General features: G+C 37.6%; 1 protein-coding gene across 1 annotated transcript; it reads right to left on the reverse strand.

Moving 5' to 3' along the window:
• Positions 1-940: 940 nt before the first annotated feature.
• LOC110802632 (uncharacterized) lies at positions 941-14,223 on the reverse strand. The gene is made up of 3 exons (XM_022008072.2): positions 13,324-14,223; positions 4,401-4,569; positions 941-1,635 (listed from the first exon to the last, which is right to left on the reverse strand). Exons 1-3 carry the CDS (start codon positions 14,206-14,208, stop codon positions 1,190-1,192), a joined length of 1,500 nt encoding a protein of 499 aa, XP_021863764.2. The 5' UTR covers positions 14,209-14,223; the 3' UTR covers positions 941-1,189.
• Between the last annotated feature and the right edge of the window lie 5,501 nt (positions 14,224-19,724).

Genomic DNA, 19,724 nt, shown 5'->3' on the forward strand with positions numbered 1-19,724 from the left:
GTCATTTATGGGTTGAGTCGTATGATTGATTAATAAACAAACAATTCTCTTGACACTCAAACTTCAGAAGGTTCAAATTTAAATATCTTGATTTGTGTTCCACGTATCTTTGGCAATGTTATACGACCATATCAACAAGACAACATTATAAGATTTAATGGCATGGATATTTTTGAAAGTTGATTAATTTAAGACGCATGAGTCTTACTTGTTAAACATGACATAGAAATGAATTGTTGTTAGAAGGTTCTAGACAATTATGTTCATGGACCAAATATGACTTATCTATTTCACAAGAACTTGAGAAAATATGGTTATATTTACTCAAAGTGAAATACATGAATGCTTCAATGCGATTCACAAAAGGACATAAAATCAACTTGACAAGATATCTAAAACTTCTAGACTAGATCAAGATGGTGTTTGCATGAGCCAAGAATGATTATCAAGATTGTTTATATGTCATTATTACAATCAAAGCCCCACAAGAATATAATATGTCTAGTTGGAGAGATTGAATTTTAATCGATTAATGATAATCTCAACTATTTTCCTATACAATTTCTAAATGATACTCTCAAACGACTATCACACTATTTTAAAGTTGTCAAAGCTAGAAAAAAGATATCATAAGGATTGAACTTTGTTTCAGTATATCTTTTCAACATATATATATTTACTCTTATATAGGTAACAATTATCTATTTTTCAGGGATAATATTTTTCATCTTAACAAAAATTATTTCTTCAAAATCACTAACAAAGTATAAATTTAATCATTTAACCTTTTAAATGTTTATCTATCAAGTTTTTTTTTTCCTGGGATTAATTAAGACGGCCTAACGAGTCACGACCATAATCAATGTCTCAAATCGTCCTCTGAATAGAAAAATCTTCAATGGTTGCTGTTGTAAAAGAAAAAGGAAATACCAAAATGACAAGACGAACAAATAGAAGGGTTTATGCTTCGTGGGAGCAATATAGAAATTCTAAAGGGAGGGGCAAGTGCCGTGACAAGGGGTACGAAAAGTCTCCTCTAGACAACAGGGGATGACCATCACATAAATTGCAGCAATATACTACCGAACGATTAAGGAATGATGAATAATTTACATTTCTCCCTTAATTGTATGGACGATAACCTTAAGAAGTCAACTAGGTTTTATCAAGGCCTACTTTCTCCAAAGAATCACAAGCAATCTATAAGGATTTTCTTCAAATTATCAATCAATTCTTGCATTTGTTCTCTTGAATGCAATGGAAATGGATAGACACAAACACAATCCAGCTTGCCTTGCCTTACTGTGTCGAATATGGCAATGGATGGGCCCACACCATGAGTCGAAGCACAACCCATGTAATCCTCTATCCCTAATTCCTCATGGTTCTCATTCGTTTCATCAATCACTGGATCTTCAAAGACTGAGATAAAGGAGGTTCTCAGGGAAGAAGATGGAGTCAAACCTGGATTTTCAATGGCCCGGCACATAAGAAAGTTGAGGTCTGCCATGTCTGAAAAGTGCTTGTTTGAGTTCTTTGCATCATCGAAGGATGTGTAGGTTCTTCTCGCGAGTTCCCACAGCTCCTCGCCTCCCTTCATGTCATGAGTGTTGAGGATGGCAGAATGGTAGAATCCTGAATTGTGATTTTCAAACAGAATTATGAGTGTTCATAAGAAAAGCTAACAACAAATTCATCTCAATAAAGAAAGAACTTACTTCCACATAAAAGCTGACAGTACACAAATTTTTTATTTCTAGCTGCTTGTATGTATTTCCATAAACAAAAATAAACTGAACTAACTTATCCTTTTCACATGCAGCCTCCGTTTGTTTCAACGGATAACATTTTCAAAGCAAAATGATTTCTATAGAAAGTAATCAAGGGAAACCTTAATGGAAAATAGTTTTCCTTTACTTGTTTCCTTATAAGAAAATTTATAAAGAAAAACATAAAAGTGGAAATCGATGAGAGAAAAGTAAATGTAAGGGATTAAAGTGGAAAATGCGGCATCTCTTCTTTTCAAAGGAAAGTTGGTTTGAGAAAGGTGTTTTCACCTTTGGACAAATTGTTTTCCACCATTAACAAAACAAAGGAAAATGGAAAATTCATTTTCCGAAAAAGTGTATTCCGTCAAAATAAACGGAGCCGCAATTCAAGAGCATGGAGAACATATACGGCTATTTACAAAACATTGTATCCCATAACATATTTCTAGTTGGTTAATCTTAGAGAACTCAATGCAATAGAAAGCAAAAATAATTTTGACAAATTAACTCAAAAAGGGAAGAGAGGACATCTACCATTTTTGAAGCACATTCTCAAGCCCATTACACCAGACAATTAGACATGGGTCTCAAGGAACACATGACACGCACAAGTGAAATATCACTAATGCAGAAACGACGGAAAACCTCAAATAATTTCATTTTCTTTTGGCAAATTTGCAAAAAAAAAAAAAAAAAAAAAACCTTTTATAGCTCAGATTTTGCGTGAAACAACCGCAAATGCAAACCTTACACAAAAATTTCTTTGCATTCACACTCACGTGTCGGACACGTGATGCTCTCTTTTTACTACTTGCAGCCATTTCCCCTCCATTTTTTACTAACCTTCCTTTCCTTTTATTTTTCACCAAACCCAGAAAACTCGAAAAAAACAACTTTCCTTTGGAACAAAATCTTTGAAATTGCAAGGTTCAAATGTGGAGTAATTCTCAATTCAATCATTCCAAACCTTATTCCCTCTGTTTCGGAAGGCAGTTCAAGGCAATTTAATTGACTTATTATTCAATTAGATGGTAGTTGATAGTGGGGTTATTTTCTTTTACATAGTGAAAATTGTGCCAACTTTCTGAGGGGGGGGGGGGGGGGGGGGGGGGGGGAGGGGTGGGGGTGTATGGAATCACAAAATAAATTGTGAGGGGAAGGTGGGGATGGGTGAGTTGAATTTTTTTAATATACTTTTAGGAAGTATGAATATAGGTGGGTTCATGATTAAATGAGAGAAATGATATAAGTACAAGTATGTCATTTATAGAAACCAGGCGAGTACCAAGGGACAACTTTATAAAGAAAGCGAGGCCAGTATTGGGAATAATTCGACTGTGTTCATCCACATCAATGTAAGTTTTGTGTCATAATTTTCTGGAACTTCAATACTTCGTTTATGAAAATTAGGGTTTTTCCCCCAAAATCTTTGAATTGAAATGAATTGGATGGAAGTATAGCAGAGAATATCTTTGTCCCTATCCCATCATCACCTAGCATAATGTATCTTCGTGTTGTACGATTAGAATCAGTGACATGAGAGTACAGTCAACACAAAGTTCATAATTTCGGAAGAACGATGATGGCGATATATTTAAGAGGTTCACTAGTGTTGAGGGTATCAGACCATAGAAAAGATAGAAATCAAACTCACTTAATCACTGGAACCTTAGAAGACATTGCTTCTAGTATCATTCCCATAAGGAAGCCCAAGCTTTGTAAAGGAAATAAGGGACTCACCTAGTTAAGAAAAAAATCATCGGATTGATGCAGTCATAGATGACCCACAAATGTTGGACATGGACAAAATAACTGAAGAGAAATCTATTTCATTATGAATTAACAACTTATCCAAAAAAATATTCTCTAAATAAATATGAACACTAACCAGAATTTTTTTCAAGATTATCTATAATTGGAAATAAATAAAGATGAACCCCATCATCAAAATTTGAAGTATACAGATAAATCATAAATGTGCGGGGAATTAAACAATTCATAATAAGGTTCATGAGTTTGAGAAGTCAAGCAACTTTAATGAAATAAGTCGCATTAAAAAAAATTGAAAAACTTTTGTTAAATTGGTAAGTATCAACTACTCATTTAAAGTTATTACCTATTGCAACAGAAATTCGAAGTTTTAAATACTTATAAGACGCTAAGCTACAATCTTCATTTCCAAACAAAGTTTTATTTTATGTTGCACATAGTGTGCTTCACAAATCAAGGAGCCTAAACGAAGTTTTTTAAAACCAAACTTGAAGAGGCAAAAAAAGGATGAAAATTAAATAAATAGAAGGAACTGCAATCTAGAGTCGAATCCAGCAGGCGGCCAACAACAAAATCTTTTCAATAAATCGACAGCGGACAGGCTACAACAACGAATCAATTTTCCTGCTCCAGCAGGAAGAGTAGTCACCGGAAAATAACAGGAAGGTGTAACAGACAGGTGATACTAAATAAGCAGGAAAACAATGCTACCAAGGAAAAGAAGAGAAAAGGCACAAATATTTTGCTTCATTGATGATTCGCAAAAGCACATGTTGCAATCTGATCTATGTAGCAAAAGTATATTTTTAATCCTCAGCAAACCTTCAAATGGATAGCATAGAAGAGACTTCACGGACTTACCAACATGATAGCTAGAAAGGGCAGGCTCAAGAAGTTTACGACAATCAATCAGTGTCACCACAGCATACTTCTCCCATTCACCATCAGGAAGGCATTTGGACAATCGTGCAGCAATTAAAGCCGCTGCTGACAGGGCTCCACATAATTTAATCCCTCTAGACTTGCATCCCTGCAAATTTGAATCAGCAAATATTTAAGCAAGACTTTGACAGAAGAATGCATGATTATTAGAATTACTAGTTACTACTCTTCCCTCCTGAAAACGGTATGCCAAATAGGGATGAACCAATGTTTTAATATCTACGAACTAAAACTCACACTACAAACATCAGTCAAGATCACTAGCCTTGGGCTGCAATATGAAGTAGAATTTAGTTTTAACTTTCGTGTTCCTACTTGTTGCTGCAGCTCAGATAAGATCATGATCCTGAGAAGAGTCAGGGTCTTTCTGTTTTCTGGTTTCATGCTACAAGGAAACGGTTTTCTACAAGTGCATGCATCTAAATGCAATAAACCAGATTGGCAGATGTGCTTGCTGGTTCAGACCCTTCTTGGTGGGTTTAAAGCATATAGTTTTGAGTTATGCTTTTGTTACTTTGTCCATTTCTGATGCAGCCAAAGATTCATTTGTTCTTTTGGCTGTGGGATGTAATAGACTAAATCAAAATGGCTCTTAAAACCTCTTCGCCTCCTTTCATGAAGTAGAAGATGGTCATCCTGTTGTCGTCCCGTTATCGCTTTTGGGTCAATTGGAAACAACCTCTCCGCAATTGCGGGGATAAGGTTGCGTACATCCGACCCCCCCTTACCCCGCTTCTTGCGGGAGCCTCTTTGAGGCAATGGGGTAATGATAATGATGAATGTTAGTAGACACGAAGTAGTGTCCGTTTTCGATCAAGCTAAATATTCATTTGTTCTTTTGGCCGTGGGATGTAATGGACTAAATCAAAATGACTCTTAATACCTCTTCTCTTCCTTTCCCTGAAGTAGAAGATGGTCGTCTCGTTATCGCCCCGTTATCACTTTTGGGTCAATTGGAAACAACCTCTCTGCAATTGCGGGGGTAAGGTTGCGTACGTCCGACCCCCCCCGCCCCCCCTTACCCCGCTTCTTGCGGGAGCCTCTTTGAGGCAATGGGGTAATGATAATGATAATGTTAGTAGATACGAAGTAATATTTCGCCGCATTTCTAAAGTTGTTTGTTTTTTCCCTTTATACATGAGTTGAACATTATACCTCTTCTAGCTAACTTGAAAACGGTTCAATACAGTTGATGGGACAACTTGGCCCATGGTGTGACCTCGTCCAGGAAAGCTTTACAGGAAGGTGGGTGTTTAGGGTTTAGTTTCTGACTACTTCTATTCCTAGCTTTATATGTTTAAGTACCTTTTAGTGTTGCTCTGAGACTTCTGGCCAAGTAGTATAAAACTATATTACTAAACACTTGCACCCAAAGAAAAAGTAATTTGAGTAAAGTATATTAAGATACAGCAAAATGGGAGAGAAAATAATGAAAGAAGAGGGAATGATAAGAGTAACACAAAAGGAAAGGGTGGAAAATCAGAGAAATATTACCAAAGTAAATTCATTCTCCATATTCAGTTCTATTGTCCTAAAAACGAAAGGGGATACAAAATAACATTATGTCATATTTTTGGGCAAAGATAAAACAGCATCAGAAGCTGGGAATGCGAACAGAGTGTTATGGCTGATTAAAAGTTCAAAACTACGGAGTAGACGCAGTACAAAATCAATCGGCCAAAAGCAATGATATGCTCACAGAAAGAAAAGCTAACTTCATATCTAAGGGCAGTAAGCAGTAGCAATAGGCGGTTGATGAAAAGGTTTACTTGTTGGCTTGTTAATGAAGATCATAAAGGATAAAGCAGATACATAGTAACCAGTTGAGGTTAATAGAAAAAAGTGCTAAATACTGCCTAAATGTGACGAGGTGTGTGATGGAAACAAAGGGAGAGGACTTACAGAGTTGGGGAGTGTCTGCTCTAAGGTTGACATCGGTTTGTTTGTTTAAACCTTATCTTAAGTACTTTTTATCTTTTTTCATACACTTCTAATGAGGAAAGAGAACTCCTTTTCAAGCTAAGCAAATTTATTAAATTTTCCTAACACTCGACCGCTCCTTACCCCGCTTCTTGCGGGAGCCTCTTTGAGGCAATGGGGTAATGATAATGATGATGACTCCCGACCCCCCCTTACCCCGCTTCTTGTGAGAGTCTCTTGAGGCAATGGGGTAATGATAATGATGATGACTCCCAATCATCATTCTAACCCTTTCCAAGCACCCCACACAGTAATGTTAAACGTGACAAAATTTCTCTTACAAATATCCAACATCCCTAAATTTCACATAGATAAATCTTCTATTTCCATCCGTATCCGCAACAACTCTACCAAGGATCGCCTTGTATGGAGAGGCTAGATTATCACCAGGTTTAGTAATGATGAGTTCGAATGAACAACAGGAAAGAATGGAGGAATGGAGCACCAGAAAATCTACTTGACAGGTGACATTCTACTCCACTCAGCAGAGATTGGAACACTGCACTTGGTTATGGTCCAAACGATCAGATAATTTGAAAACGCCAACCATGGACCGTTGAAGACCAAAATTCTCTTGTAAGTTCTCGGAGAATTCATATAGTTTCATAGCAAGACGACGAATAGTGTTAGAGGCAATGCACCAGAAAATATGAAAGGAGGTTCAAACAAAATTTCAGAAGTTGGAGGAGATTAGTCTTTACGAGTATTAGAATAGGTTGAAGAAAGACATCAAAGAAGAAACAAAAGTGATTTCTTTTTCTTTTGGAAATATTTGAAAGTGTTGTGTGATGACAAATTATCTGCTTGTAGGTACAATTTTCCAATATCATCAATGATATTGTGTTGATTGATGAAACAAAAGGAGTGGAAAGTAAGTTGGAGTTATGTAGACAAACTTTTGAATATCGAGGTTTTAGGCTGAGTAGAAACAAGACGGAATATATGGAGTTTAAGTTTACTGAAGTTCAAGAGAGACGGGCGATTACCTTAGATGGGAAAATTATCCAAGGCTCTGAAATGTTCAGTTATTTAGAATCTATTATCCAAAAGGAAATGGAATTGGATGGCGATGTGGCTCATAGAATCAAAGCATGTTGGTTGAAGTGGAAAAGTGCCACGGGGTTCCTATGTGATCCAGGCATGCCCCAAAGATTGAAGGGAAAATTTTACCGCACGTCTATTCAACCGGCGTTGTCATACGTCACGGAATGCTAGGCAGTGAAACATTTTCACATGTATAAGATGAATGTGGCGGAGATGCGCATGTTATGTTGGATGTGTGGTGTTAGAATCCAACCTTCCTTTACTTGTATTCCTCCTTTCTATTGCTTTCTAGGATCTTTCTAATAGTTTTCTAGGCTTTCGGGAGAAATATTATGTTACTGTAATTCTAGTGTTCACTAGCAAGTTTTAGCTAATTCAAAATAAACCTCTACGAGGGGTATGAACCAATACCTCTCATCAGAAGTTGCATTTGCTTAATTCATGTGTTGTTGCTAGCCTTTATAGATATTATGCTGTCGCATGCTTTTAAGCTTTCTAAGACCCAACAAAGTCTCCCTCCAAACAGATACATTCTCGTCGACGGTCCCGCTTGTGCCTGCTGTGCGCACACAAGCGCCCCGTTCGACCCTCGCTCTTGTCGCCAATAGGCAAGAGTGCCCTTTCAGAATCAGACGCTTATTCGTGCCCCTACGAGTCACAAGACACTCATTCCGCACAAGGCTTGCCTCCTTGCCGCCAATAGGCAAGAGGGCGCCGCACGGATCCGGTGTCAAAACACTCGGACCGTGACAGTTGGTATCAAAGCCAAGGTTCAAACCTAGGCATCGAGAGACCCAAGAAGCAAACTGAGATGGAATCAATCGAAGAAAGACTAGCCTGGCTAGAAGGCAAGGCAAGTCAGAGAGCTGGACCCGACTCGAGGAAGTTGTGATTGGCCAGGCCAAAGAGATAGAAAGACTCGAGGGTGCGGTCGATGAGCTCATGCAAGAGAAAGAAGCGCTTCAGGAACAACTCAACTTTGTCCAGAAGTAAGCTGAAGATGCCCAAGAAAATGCGCGACACTGATGCGCGCTGCAAGGACTGATTCGAGTGGAGGTGGTGCGATGAAGATCAAACCTCCAAAGCCTCGAGACTACAGTGGGGCTAGAGACTCGAAGGAAGTTGATAATTTCCTCTTCGACATGGAGCAATATTTTAGAATATATCGAAGAGGGAAAAATAAAGATAGACACCTGGGAAGAGTTCAAGAAGGAACTCAAAGATCAATTCTATCCCGAGAACACCGAGTTTGTTGCAAGGATGAAGCTACAGGAGATCCGCCACAAGGGCTCTATACGCGACTATGTGAAGGAATACTCGGCCTGCATGTTGGACATCCAAGACATGAATGAGAAGGATCGGTTGTTTAACTTTGTTCACGGGCTACAAGAATGGGCGCAGCGTGAAGTATTGAGGGCGAAGGTTGACACTCTTTCGGCCGCTACGACTGCTGCGGAGCGATTAATGGACTACTCCACAGGGAGGGGACATCGCTCGGAAGAAGAAACAAGGGGGACGCCTACAAGCTTGGAGGGACCGACCCCAAGCTCACCCAAGAGTGCGAGAAGTGACTCAAGGGTGTCGTCCAACTCAGTCGGAGGATTCAAGAAAGGAAATGGGGGAGGAGATTCACAGAAATCCTGGTCATCACCTTCCGTATCAACAAAGGAATCCAAGATCAGCACGCCCTCGAGAAACATCAGCAGACTTAACTGTTTGCTATGTCGAGACCCACACAAATGGTAGGAGTGCAAACACAAAGGGGAGATCGACAACCTACAAGGAAGTTGTCGACCATGTCCGTGGAGGAAACCCCAAAAGAGACAGAAGAAGAAGCATGCAATGAAGACGACGAGCCCCGCAGAATGAGTTCCGTCTACATGATGTATGCAATGGGGAAAGAGGCCCCGAAGACAAGAGAGGAATCCACAAACATGATGTACGTGGACCTCGTGGTAAATGGGAGGTGCTCGAGCCATGGTAGACACCGGCACCTCTCACAACTTTGTGACCAAAGCAAAAGCCCGAAGATTGGGGTTAGTGCTCAAGAAAGGAGGCGGTAGCATGAAATCCGTCAACTCCATAGCCAAGCCGATTTTCAGTGTGCCAGAACAGGTGGAAGCAAAGTTGGGAGACTGGGCTGCCATCAACATGGACGACTTCAACCTTGTACTTGGATTGGAGTTCCTCCGCACCAGCAAAGCAGTTGTGATGCCTCGCTTGAATTCTTTGCTTGTAGCAGGTGGACAAGTTTGTCTAGTTCGAAGTACAGGTACTCCCACAAAGACAAAAGAGAAGGGCCGATACCTTTCGGCAATGCGAGTGATGGAGCCACTCAGAAAGGCGACATTATAGATACCCCCTCGCATCAGAAACAAGAAACAAGATACAAGCTCAAGCCCAGCCGCTCCGAACCAGAAACCAGAAATAAGGAAGACTTGGATTCACAAGATTCATCAACCTAGCAAGACACAACAAGATTTAAGAAGACTCCAACAACCGCCATCAACCAACAGCGCAGAGAAGACTACAGAGTTTAGAGAAGGAGCTTTTTCTTTCATCTTTTGTAATTCTTGTAAGTCGACGAGGGCGTCGACAGCTTAAGTGGGGGAGGATGTTAGAATCCAACCTTCCTTTACTTGTATTCCTCCTTTCTATTGCTTTCTAGGATCTTTCTAATAGTTTTCTAGACTTTAGGGAGAATTATTATGTTACTGTAATTCTAGTGTTCACTGGCAAGTTTTAGCTAATTCAAAATAAACCTCTATGAGGGGTATGAACCAATAGCTCTCATCAGAAGTTGCCTTTGCTTAATTCATGTGTTGTTGCTAGCCTTTAAGCTTTCTAAGACCCAACAAAGTCTCCCTCGAAACAGATACATTCTCGTCGACGGTCCCGCTTGTGTCTGTTGTGCGCACACAAGCGCCCCGTTCGACCCTCGACCCTCGCTCTTGTCGCCAATAGGCAAAAGTGCCATTTCAGAATCAGACGCTTACTCGTGCGCCTACGAGTCACAAGACACTCATTCCGCACAAGGCTTGCCTCCTTGCCGCCAATAGGCAAGAGGGCGCGGCACGGATCCGGTATCAAAACACTCGGACCGTGACATGTGGGCATACAAGGATCGTTTGAGGAATGAAATTATTAGGAAGAAAGTAAGGGGTTGCACCGATTGAGTTTAAGGTGATGGAAAATCGTTTAAGATGGTTTGGGCATGTAAGCAGAAGATCAAGTGATGCCCCGGTTAGGAGGCTAGAAGGGTGGCAAGGTGATAGAATTGCAAGGGGTAGGGGAAGAGCTAAGAAAACTTTGAGGAAGGTGATTGAGCACGATATGAGCTTTCTTGGGATTGAGGAAAATATGGCGTTGGATAGGACAGAGTGGAGGGAGAGAATATACATTGATGACTTCATTTGACTTATACAACTTCCATTTTGACTATTCTTACTTTTTGAAATGTACGTATTTTACTTATTTATGTATTTTAAACTTTACTTATTTTTATTATCCGTTATAATATTTTTTCTGTAATATATTTATATTTTCCTCTTAAATTACTTTCATTAATTTCACTTTCTCCCTCTTTCTTGTTTATCCTTTTAACTTCCCGTTCCTTTCTGGTTTGATTGGTGACAATGACGACCTCCTACGACGATTCATGTTAGCCCACCCCAAAACATTTTGGGACTAAGATTTTGTTGTTGTTGCCACCTTTCTTCTCGTCTTCTAGCCAACTTGCTTACCCCCCTCTTCTAATTATGCAGGTACATTTGAAATAGGTCTATAAACACCTCTGTTTTATTAGAAGTAACACCTTAATTTGATATTTTATGAGAATTGAGAGGTTCCAAGCCTTCATAATGACTAGTATATGGGTGAAGAATATCCCTGTATATGATTTCAACAACATTACGGTATAATAAACGTGTAAGGGCTTTAATAACAGAGAGTAACAAGTGATAGAGTAACATAACACTATGTTGCCAAGTGATTCTAGAAACTAGTATTTACCTAATTGTCAGTGAAATGGCAAGTTGGCAATACTTTCCCTAAAAAATAAGCATCATCCAACCAAATCCTTCTTTGAGTGAAACTACAGTAAGATGAAAGTAGTAAATTGTGTGTACTTTTACTACACATGGTGGTCGTCAAAGAGTCATACCATATCATCAGCAAACATATAGTGCTAGGTCGCCTACATGTGTACTTGGAATTAGATATTACATCAACCAAAAAATAACGGGTGGAAGAAATGTCACAGGAGTTGGATAAGCATAAGCAGTTGGTGATGCTATTAGTTTTACACTAATTGGACAAGCCATTCCCACAAAATCAGGGAAATTCATCGGCCACAGCCAACACCAAAGGAAAAGGAATTCATCTGGGAATGCAATGAAAAAGATTTGGACTTGCTAGTTAAAAGCCTAAAATACATATAAAGTAAACAAAAAATACCAAGAAACTTTTACGAAACTAGCCTCGTCTTGACTGTCTTGCAATGATTTATTTTCTTGAATACTCCCCCGTCCTGGAATACTTGAGACGCTTTCCTTATAAGGCCGTCCCGGATTACTTGCAACGTTTCTAAAAATTGAAACTTTCATTAATATTATATCAATTCCTAGTTACCCAAGGACCCACCTACATTCTTACTCCCTAAAAAAATATTAAATTTTTTTACTACTCCCACCCCCACCCCCCTACCCCTTTAAGATTTTGACACATCCCACTACCTATATTAAAAAAATACCTCACTACCAACTACCATCTGATTAACTAATAAGTCAATTACAATGTATTAAACTCTGTGTCAGTTAAACCGTTTCGAGTATTCCGGGACGGAGGGAGTACCTTTCTTGGTACTCCGTACCTCGAAGCAAACTTTCCTTTATTGACAACTTAACACCTGGCTGATACCTAACAATATGGGACCTACTACGTCCACCATCAATTGTTGCTTCAAATTCCTTCAATTTGATTAAATTTATCACAAAACAGTTCAATCAACCCATCATGTGCACGCGAACTCTTTTTTAGGACAACATATGACGAGCCTAATTCAATAGCAATCCATGAGTCATTCTTATGAAAAGGGTAGTCCCTCATGGAGCTAACCAAAAACTGAGTGAATAGGCCCACAATACACATGAGCCTAACCCCTTCGGTAAATTTTGCTTGAATACCTTTCTTAGTTCCTTAAATTGAATTTTCCTTCATTCACAACTTGACCCCTGAGCGCTAACAATATGTGATCTATCACTACAACCAACATCAACACCAATTCTTGCTTCAAAATCCTTCAATTTGATAAAACCATCACAAAACCATTCAATCGGCCATCATATTATGAGTTGCTTTCTAAGATGTGCACATCAGTAGTAGTACAACATTCACCCTAAAAATGCTGCATCTCTCTGAAATAGCACTCTAGCAGGCTTAAGCAACTCTCTATCTATATCTATACACCTAAGTATCTATACTACCATTCCATAATAAATGTCTCACTCTAATACTATTTAGTACTCACCTTTTCAACCACCACAATATTTTTCTTCAATAACCTAATGTATTTGGTTAATGATGTGTTTATATCCCCGCATTGAGCTCCATACAAAATATCAATTGCTAAACAATTTACAACTACGAAATTAAAATCCACCTTTTACCATCATATCCTAACAATCTAACATCAATTTTTCAAATTTACCCATGCAATACACAAATGCAAGTCCAAGTAAATTAACATACGAAGTATAATTCCACATCATGTCACAAACTCAATTGAAAACAAATTCCCAAAGTAGCATAATGTGTATACCTCAAGTAGCATGGTGGTATGATCCGAATCCAACAGCAACCGTACCGCCCTTGAGCGCCGAGGCGAACTCGGGTCAACAAACTCCAAATTACTCAACCGAAAGGAATTCAGCGAGTAACCCAGCATATCAACCCCACGAGACCAGAACCGTTTAGTCGTCCTTCCACTCGGAATATATTCTTCAACCCCCAACCCCACTTCTCCGTCTTCCTCCACAACTCCCTGGGACCCACTACCACTCTTCATCAACCACATCAATTCCTTCATCACCGCAACCGCCGCCGTCCGATCACATGCCCCAGTGTGAAGCTTCATCATCACCGCCCATTTTTCTCCTTCCTCAATCTCATACACACTCGCGTGCAAGACATCAATACCTTCAGTTTCTGATGAACGGTCGAGATTTTCCCAGGGGTTGTTGTTGAGCTCCTGTTCTAGAAGGATCTGGAAGGGGGTGATATCAGTGGGGCCCACATTGGATTGAGATTGGATGATCCGGGCCGTTGATTGAGTATCCAAGGACTGGAGACGGAGGGAGGAGGAATGAGGTATGAGGAGAGAGAAAGTGGCAGTGAGAGCATCGAAGTGGAGTTTGGCGCGGAGGATTGGGTGGGAATTCTGGAGTTTGTGGAGAGCATTTTGGAGACGAGTGAAATTAGGGTGTTTGTTGAAGAGGAGAGATAGTACTGTTATTCCTGTGCCGCCGCTTGCCGCCTTGCACCAGCTGTTTTCGGTGCCGCTGATTGAGCGGGGTTTCGCCGACGATGGCTCGGGATCCGAGTCCGACATTATGGAGGAGGAGAGAGGAAGAGTGAGTGATCGAAGTAGTGGAGCTTTTCCGAGATAATATAGTTGATTGGGAAAATTGTCCCAATCAAATGGCATTTTCGTAAATAAATGAACATTTTATTACGAAAATGTCATTAAAAATGGGCTTAACTACAGTCACGTGCTATTTGATGTGGGCTCATATACAATCAACATTATATTTTTGGAATACATCAACAATCTTGTAATATACCGTCAACGTTTCGCAATATACAATAAATATCCATTAATATGCCATCAACAACTATAAAACTACAGTCAATCACTTACGACTAACAATATTGAATTTTAGTAATACATAATCACTCATAGAATATACAGTCAACGACTAATATTAAACAATCAACACCAATTAATATACAATCAAGAACTACCAATATACAATCAACAGATAAAATTATACTGCCTATACTTTCCCAGCAAAATATTTACGAATTTGCCATTTGATTGGAAAGTTTTCCCAATCATTGAGATTAACTCGGAATTTCTCGAAGTAGTGCATGTATGCCTCAATTTGCCTCTACATATATTAATCTGCTAGTACAGTATCCGTGCCACGTCATCCTTTCAACAATTTTATGTGATGTTATTGTCAATCAAAAACTAATACAATTAGGTTCGAACACAAGACCTTGAGTTTAGAAAATAACGCTCATAACCATCTTAACCAACCACTAATTGTTATTTATCCATGCACATTAATTATAAATACATGTTAACATAAAGTTTAAAACAACTGAATCTTTATGTTACCTTTTGTTTATATGGACTATATTGGAATAAAAATAACAATTAAATCATTATGAAAACCATAAACTAACATGATATCATAAGTCTCATAAGCATAAATAATATAAATTCCCAACATATATCTTATTTCGTGTTTATTAATTTGCATCACTTAGTTCCATTAGAAAGTAAATTAAACGAATGGAAGATGATCTAATTAAAAATTACTTGGAATTATAAATGTCATAGTATACATATGTAGTTGATGAATTTAATAAATCTTTTCACTTTTATAAAATACATGTATTTTGGTCAAATATATATTAAGTTGAAGAAGAATATCGAATTTCAATTATTCAAAGTAGTAACCGGAGCATCGTCCGGGCCACACACTAGTTATATATTAAAAGGCGTTTATAAAGAAGTTTATGTACCACATGACGCGCTGTCTATGAGTATTTCACTTCACGTAAATGGCATTTATTAAAAATATAGAAATGGAGCAATGTATAAGGCTTGAACTCTTAAAGTTCGCTACTAAGCTATAACATGTTACTTAGTATATGTTATTACTAGTCTTATATGCACGCGATGCGTGCGGAATTATATAAAAACTTAAAATTGTATTACTACCACTAAATATAAATATTGGATAAAAAATTGTTCACAAAGTTCATATTTAAAAGGGAAGCTTCCATTAGTACACTCCTATTATTGATTTTTGCCAATAGTACACTTCAACTATTAAGTTCGTTATTATCTTAAACTTTTTCCATTAAATAGATTAACCATATATAATTATTAGGATTAAAAATAAAAAAGATAAAAAATAAATAAAACATAACAATGATGTTATATGAATGTTTCGATGATGGAATTGGCAGCCTTTGTCCTCTTCTGTTCTGCTGGCATCCTTGTTGAGAGCAGCTCCCTCTGATAACACTGTAAAAGTGCAACAACCTTGCTCAAATAGGATTCTTGAAACTTGATATCAAGTTGGTAATTTTCCCTCTCAAAGTTTTGTAAGGGTACTAAAAAATTGTGTGCAACCTGCAAGTAGAATAAACAATCTGTGGGTGATTAATTACATAGAGGACAAAGAATAAAACTTTGGCAGCAAAACAGTAACCTTATAAGCACCCATAAATTGCCATTTGCTCTTTCTTGTACTTGCTCGCGCAACTTCTTCAGCAGTTCCTCCATTTGCGTGATTTGTTCATGTAGATATAGCAAAGACACTTCTTTGTCATATTCCACAACAATTTCTGGATGGCATTGGAACATCTTTCTCCAGCTCTTTAAGATCTTTTGTTGTACAAACTATGGAATCCAACTTAGTCTCTAGGTTGCATATCCACCACAATCCCCTTGGGTGGAAACACCTGCATCACCAAAATAAATCAAAGACAAAAGATAACACATTAAATAAGCACCATTAACAATGGCAAAGTAACCACTGGATTCTAAAGGCATAAGGTGGCTAAAACTGCAACATTAAAGATGGAACTTAGAAACCACGTTCTGTAACAGAACCATATCACAGTGTCAAACCACAAACATAGCATAGGGGGGAAAAGAATATTAGGTACATACCCTTCAAGTTAACAGGGGAAGCATACATTTTCAAGTTTTTAGATAACAGAGGAAGAAGAGAGGAAGACAGAGGGGAAGAAAACTTTTTTACATTCCTCGTTCATCAAATTTTTAGGTTTTATCTGTTTTTTACTTTCTATTTTTTAACTAAGTTGCTTAATGAAAATAGCCAGGATAATAAAGAAATGATAAAATTTGTTGGGAAATGATACAAAGAAAGATACAAAGTCTTATATGCACGCTTCTGATTCATAAAATAAGAGTAAATAAATTTAGTCAAACAGAAAAATCGAAATATGCACTGAGTGAGCAGAAATTAGAACGACGGAACCCTCATGTGAAGACATGTATTTTGATAAAATGAGTAAGGTACAAAATCTCGAAAAGCGACAATTAGAAGGTGAATAAAGGTTTCAATATCGAATAGGTTGATTCCGATAATAATAAATAGAGTAATGAAGCCTCTTCTATTATATCACAACAGATGGGATCCTATAGTTATCCAGCAAGAAATTTATGTACTTCATTCAATAATTTTGGTCTATCTTACTCTGAATTTTTTATTTTTAGGATCCCATCTGTAATGAACATTCAATAGAAAATATATAGTTAGAGGAACGGGGTAGGCCATGACAGATCACAACAAAATTAAAAGAGATTTTGTGTCACTGGATGCATTTGACAAAAATATTGTAGCTAAAATTCTTGAACAGACTGTACTTTGAGAAAGAAGCAAAGATGAAAAATTACATCATCCAGCAAGGAAGCTGGAGTTTGTGCACTCCCTCCCCCACATTCCCTCGTAGAACCAATAAAACTGCTTCAACCTACGACAACCAAATAATTCAATGTTACACAGAATAGACAAAGTCTCCAAGGTTGATGACCAAAAGGGATTTGTAAACATTTCCAAACAGGTTTAAAACTGATCAAGCCCAACAGGTATATAGGTGATGATTGTGGATCTTGAGAAAAGATGCAATGGGAATCAAATATAACTGCAACGGAGGATGTGGGTAAATCAACTGATCAAGCCTAACAGCACCACACCACTATCCTAATGCTTCACAACATAGAACTTCACACCAAACAACAGCGGAGGATGATGATATATCGAGCAAAATGAAACAGTCTATCTTACCTAATGGATGAATAAAGTAATCAAGCTTACTATCAGATTCATCTTTCTCAAAGAAGTAGTCTTAGCTGAGCTATAATAAAAAAAAAACTCATTGACAACAAATTTGAATGTGAAAAGATCCAAATCAATCCAATGTGACTCCAAAATATACTAAAATAATTTTCCAGAACCCCTCTCTGCAAACACTCTCTTCCTTCAAAACCCCATAAGATTAACATCAAACACTACCCGATAACTAACATATAAAAGCAAAATACAGAATTGTACAAAATCAAAAAAATAAAAAAATAAAAAAAAATGAATGCAGTACCTTGTGAAATCCATTGTTCACAGCGAGCATCAAGCGTACACTGCTTAAATTTCACCGATCTATTCGCCTGTTACATAAAAAAACTCCATTGTCAGACCAAAATCAAACAAATTACATGCAATCGACAACAAAAACCGAGAAATCATCATGTAAGTCAATGTTATGAATATAACTATATATTTTTCTTTCCAAATAGGTTGAAGTAATACTGACGTTGTCCAACATGTCGTAGTTAACCTTTTGAATAAGTTGGTGGAATCAGCTTAGTAGTCACAAACATGATAAAGTTATAGGAGTATTAAACTTTGACTTTCCGATTTTTTTCAGTTGAAACCCTTGTACTTTACTCAACTTGTTTTAATTTGCTCAAAATTTTGCATTTTCTTTGTACATTTACATATTGGTCTTCTAAGTTACAAATTCATGCATACTTGAGAAGAAGAAATATACTTATACACAAATCTAGACTACGATGTCCACTGAACTAATTGCTCATAATGTATATTTTCATATTGTTTGCAATTTTGTACCGTTCTTTATTAGATTAAGTTTGTTCCACATATATCTTCCTACTTTTTATTTATTCCAATTCAGGAAGCTTTCTTTCCCCCTCTTTTCTACAACTTCACTCAATCCATTTCACAGTACTCGTTTCTCTAAATAACTTTCCCTTTCCTGTCGTTCCTATTTAAACAATAAATTGGAAAATCTTTTAAGAAACAGATTACATGTCAGACCAAAATCAAATAGATTACATGCAATCGAAAACAAAAATCGAGAAATAAAAATTCAAAGTGAAGAGATAAATAATTAAATTAATATATTATATATCACACACATTTGAAAGCTAACCAAACCAAACCACTTGATCTTACTAATTATACCTGAAACGCTTTGCCAACATCAGGAACTTGGAATTTAAGGTCCACATTCGGGGTTTTTTCAAGCTCCAGCTGTTTAGGAAGCAAAATAGGTCCATAGACATCCCAAACACCAACTGCTTGTTAATCTGCAAATTCAATTCAACACCCATTTTTAAATAAATAGAGATTGAATTTCCCTCTTGATAATTAAATTCAATCCAAAATGAAATTTGAAAATTCACCAAAACCAATCAAGTATTTCGTTATCATTGTCGACCTATTTTACAGGTAAGAGTTGCAATTAAGGAATTAGAATCTCGAGGCCTTAAACCCGGAGCTGTGTTTGCAATTAATCACAGGAGGATTGACCTAAAATACTCAAAGGCTTAATACTATTATAGAACTCTGTCGCTGCATGATTTAATAGTATTAAGCCTTTAATTATCGAGAAGTATTAAGCCTGATTGTCAGAGAGAAAACACCTGGGAAAAACCAGGAACACTACGCCTAAATACAAATGAACAGGGACAGAAAAAATTGAAGCAAACCCAGAAAATTCCCATATCAAAAATCAAATAAAGTTCAAATTTTTTTACAGATCATAGGAAACCCTAAGAAATTGATGGACGATAATGACAAAAATCCCCCAAAATCCCCCAAAATCATCCCTCAAAATCATAAATCAATTCAGACAAAAATTAGTTTTCCTTCAACTTAATTATCAATAATTAAACAATAAAATAATAACTAAAAGGTAAATATACCTTATGATCAGAAAATAGAGGATCTGCGACGCCTTTACGGTAAAGGACGGCGCGTGAATCGCCGCAATTAGATACGACAATTTTCTCCGGGGTTACAACAGAGACAACGGCGTGGATCCCACGGCGTCGCACTAAGGTGTTTGCAACTCACAAAGACAGCTCGTTGACGTCGT

This window comes from Spinacia oleracea, chromosome 4 (genome assembly GCF_020520425.1).
Source record: "Spinacia oleracea cultivar Varoflay chromosome 4, BTI_SOV_V1, whole genome shotgun sequence".
NCBI classification, from domain to species: Eukaryota; Viridiplantae; Streptophyta; class Magnoliopsida; order Caryophyllales; family Amaranthaceae; genus Spinacia; species Spinacia oleracea.

Coding starts and splice junctions, on each gene's coding strand:
- LOC110802632 (XM_022008072.2), bottom strand. CDS start 14,208: ATGCCATTTGATTGGGACAATTTTCCCAATCAACTATATTATCTCGGA. Junction 4,570..13,323: donor ATACCACCATGCTACTTGAG/GTATACACATTA, acceptor TCAAATTTGCAG/GGATGCAAGTCTAGAGGGAT. Junction 1,636..4,400: donor CCTTTCTAGCTATCATGTTG/GTAAGTCCGTGA, acceptor ATCACAATTCAG/GATTCTACCATTCTGCCATC.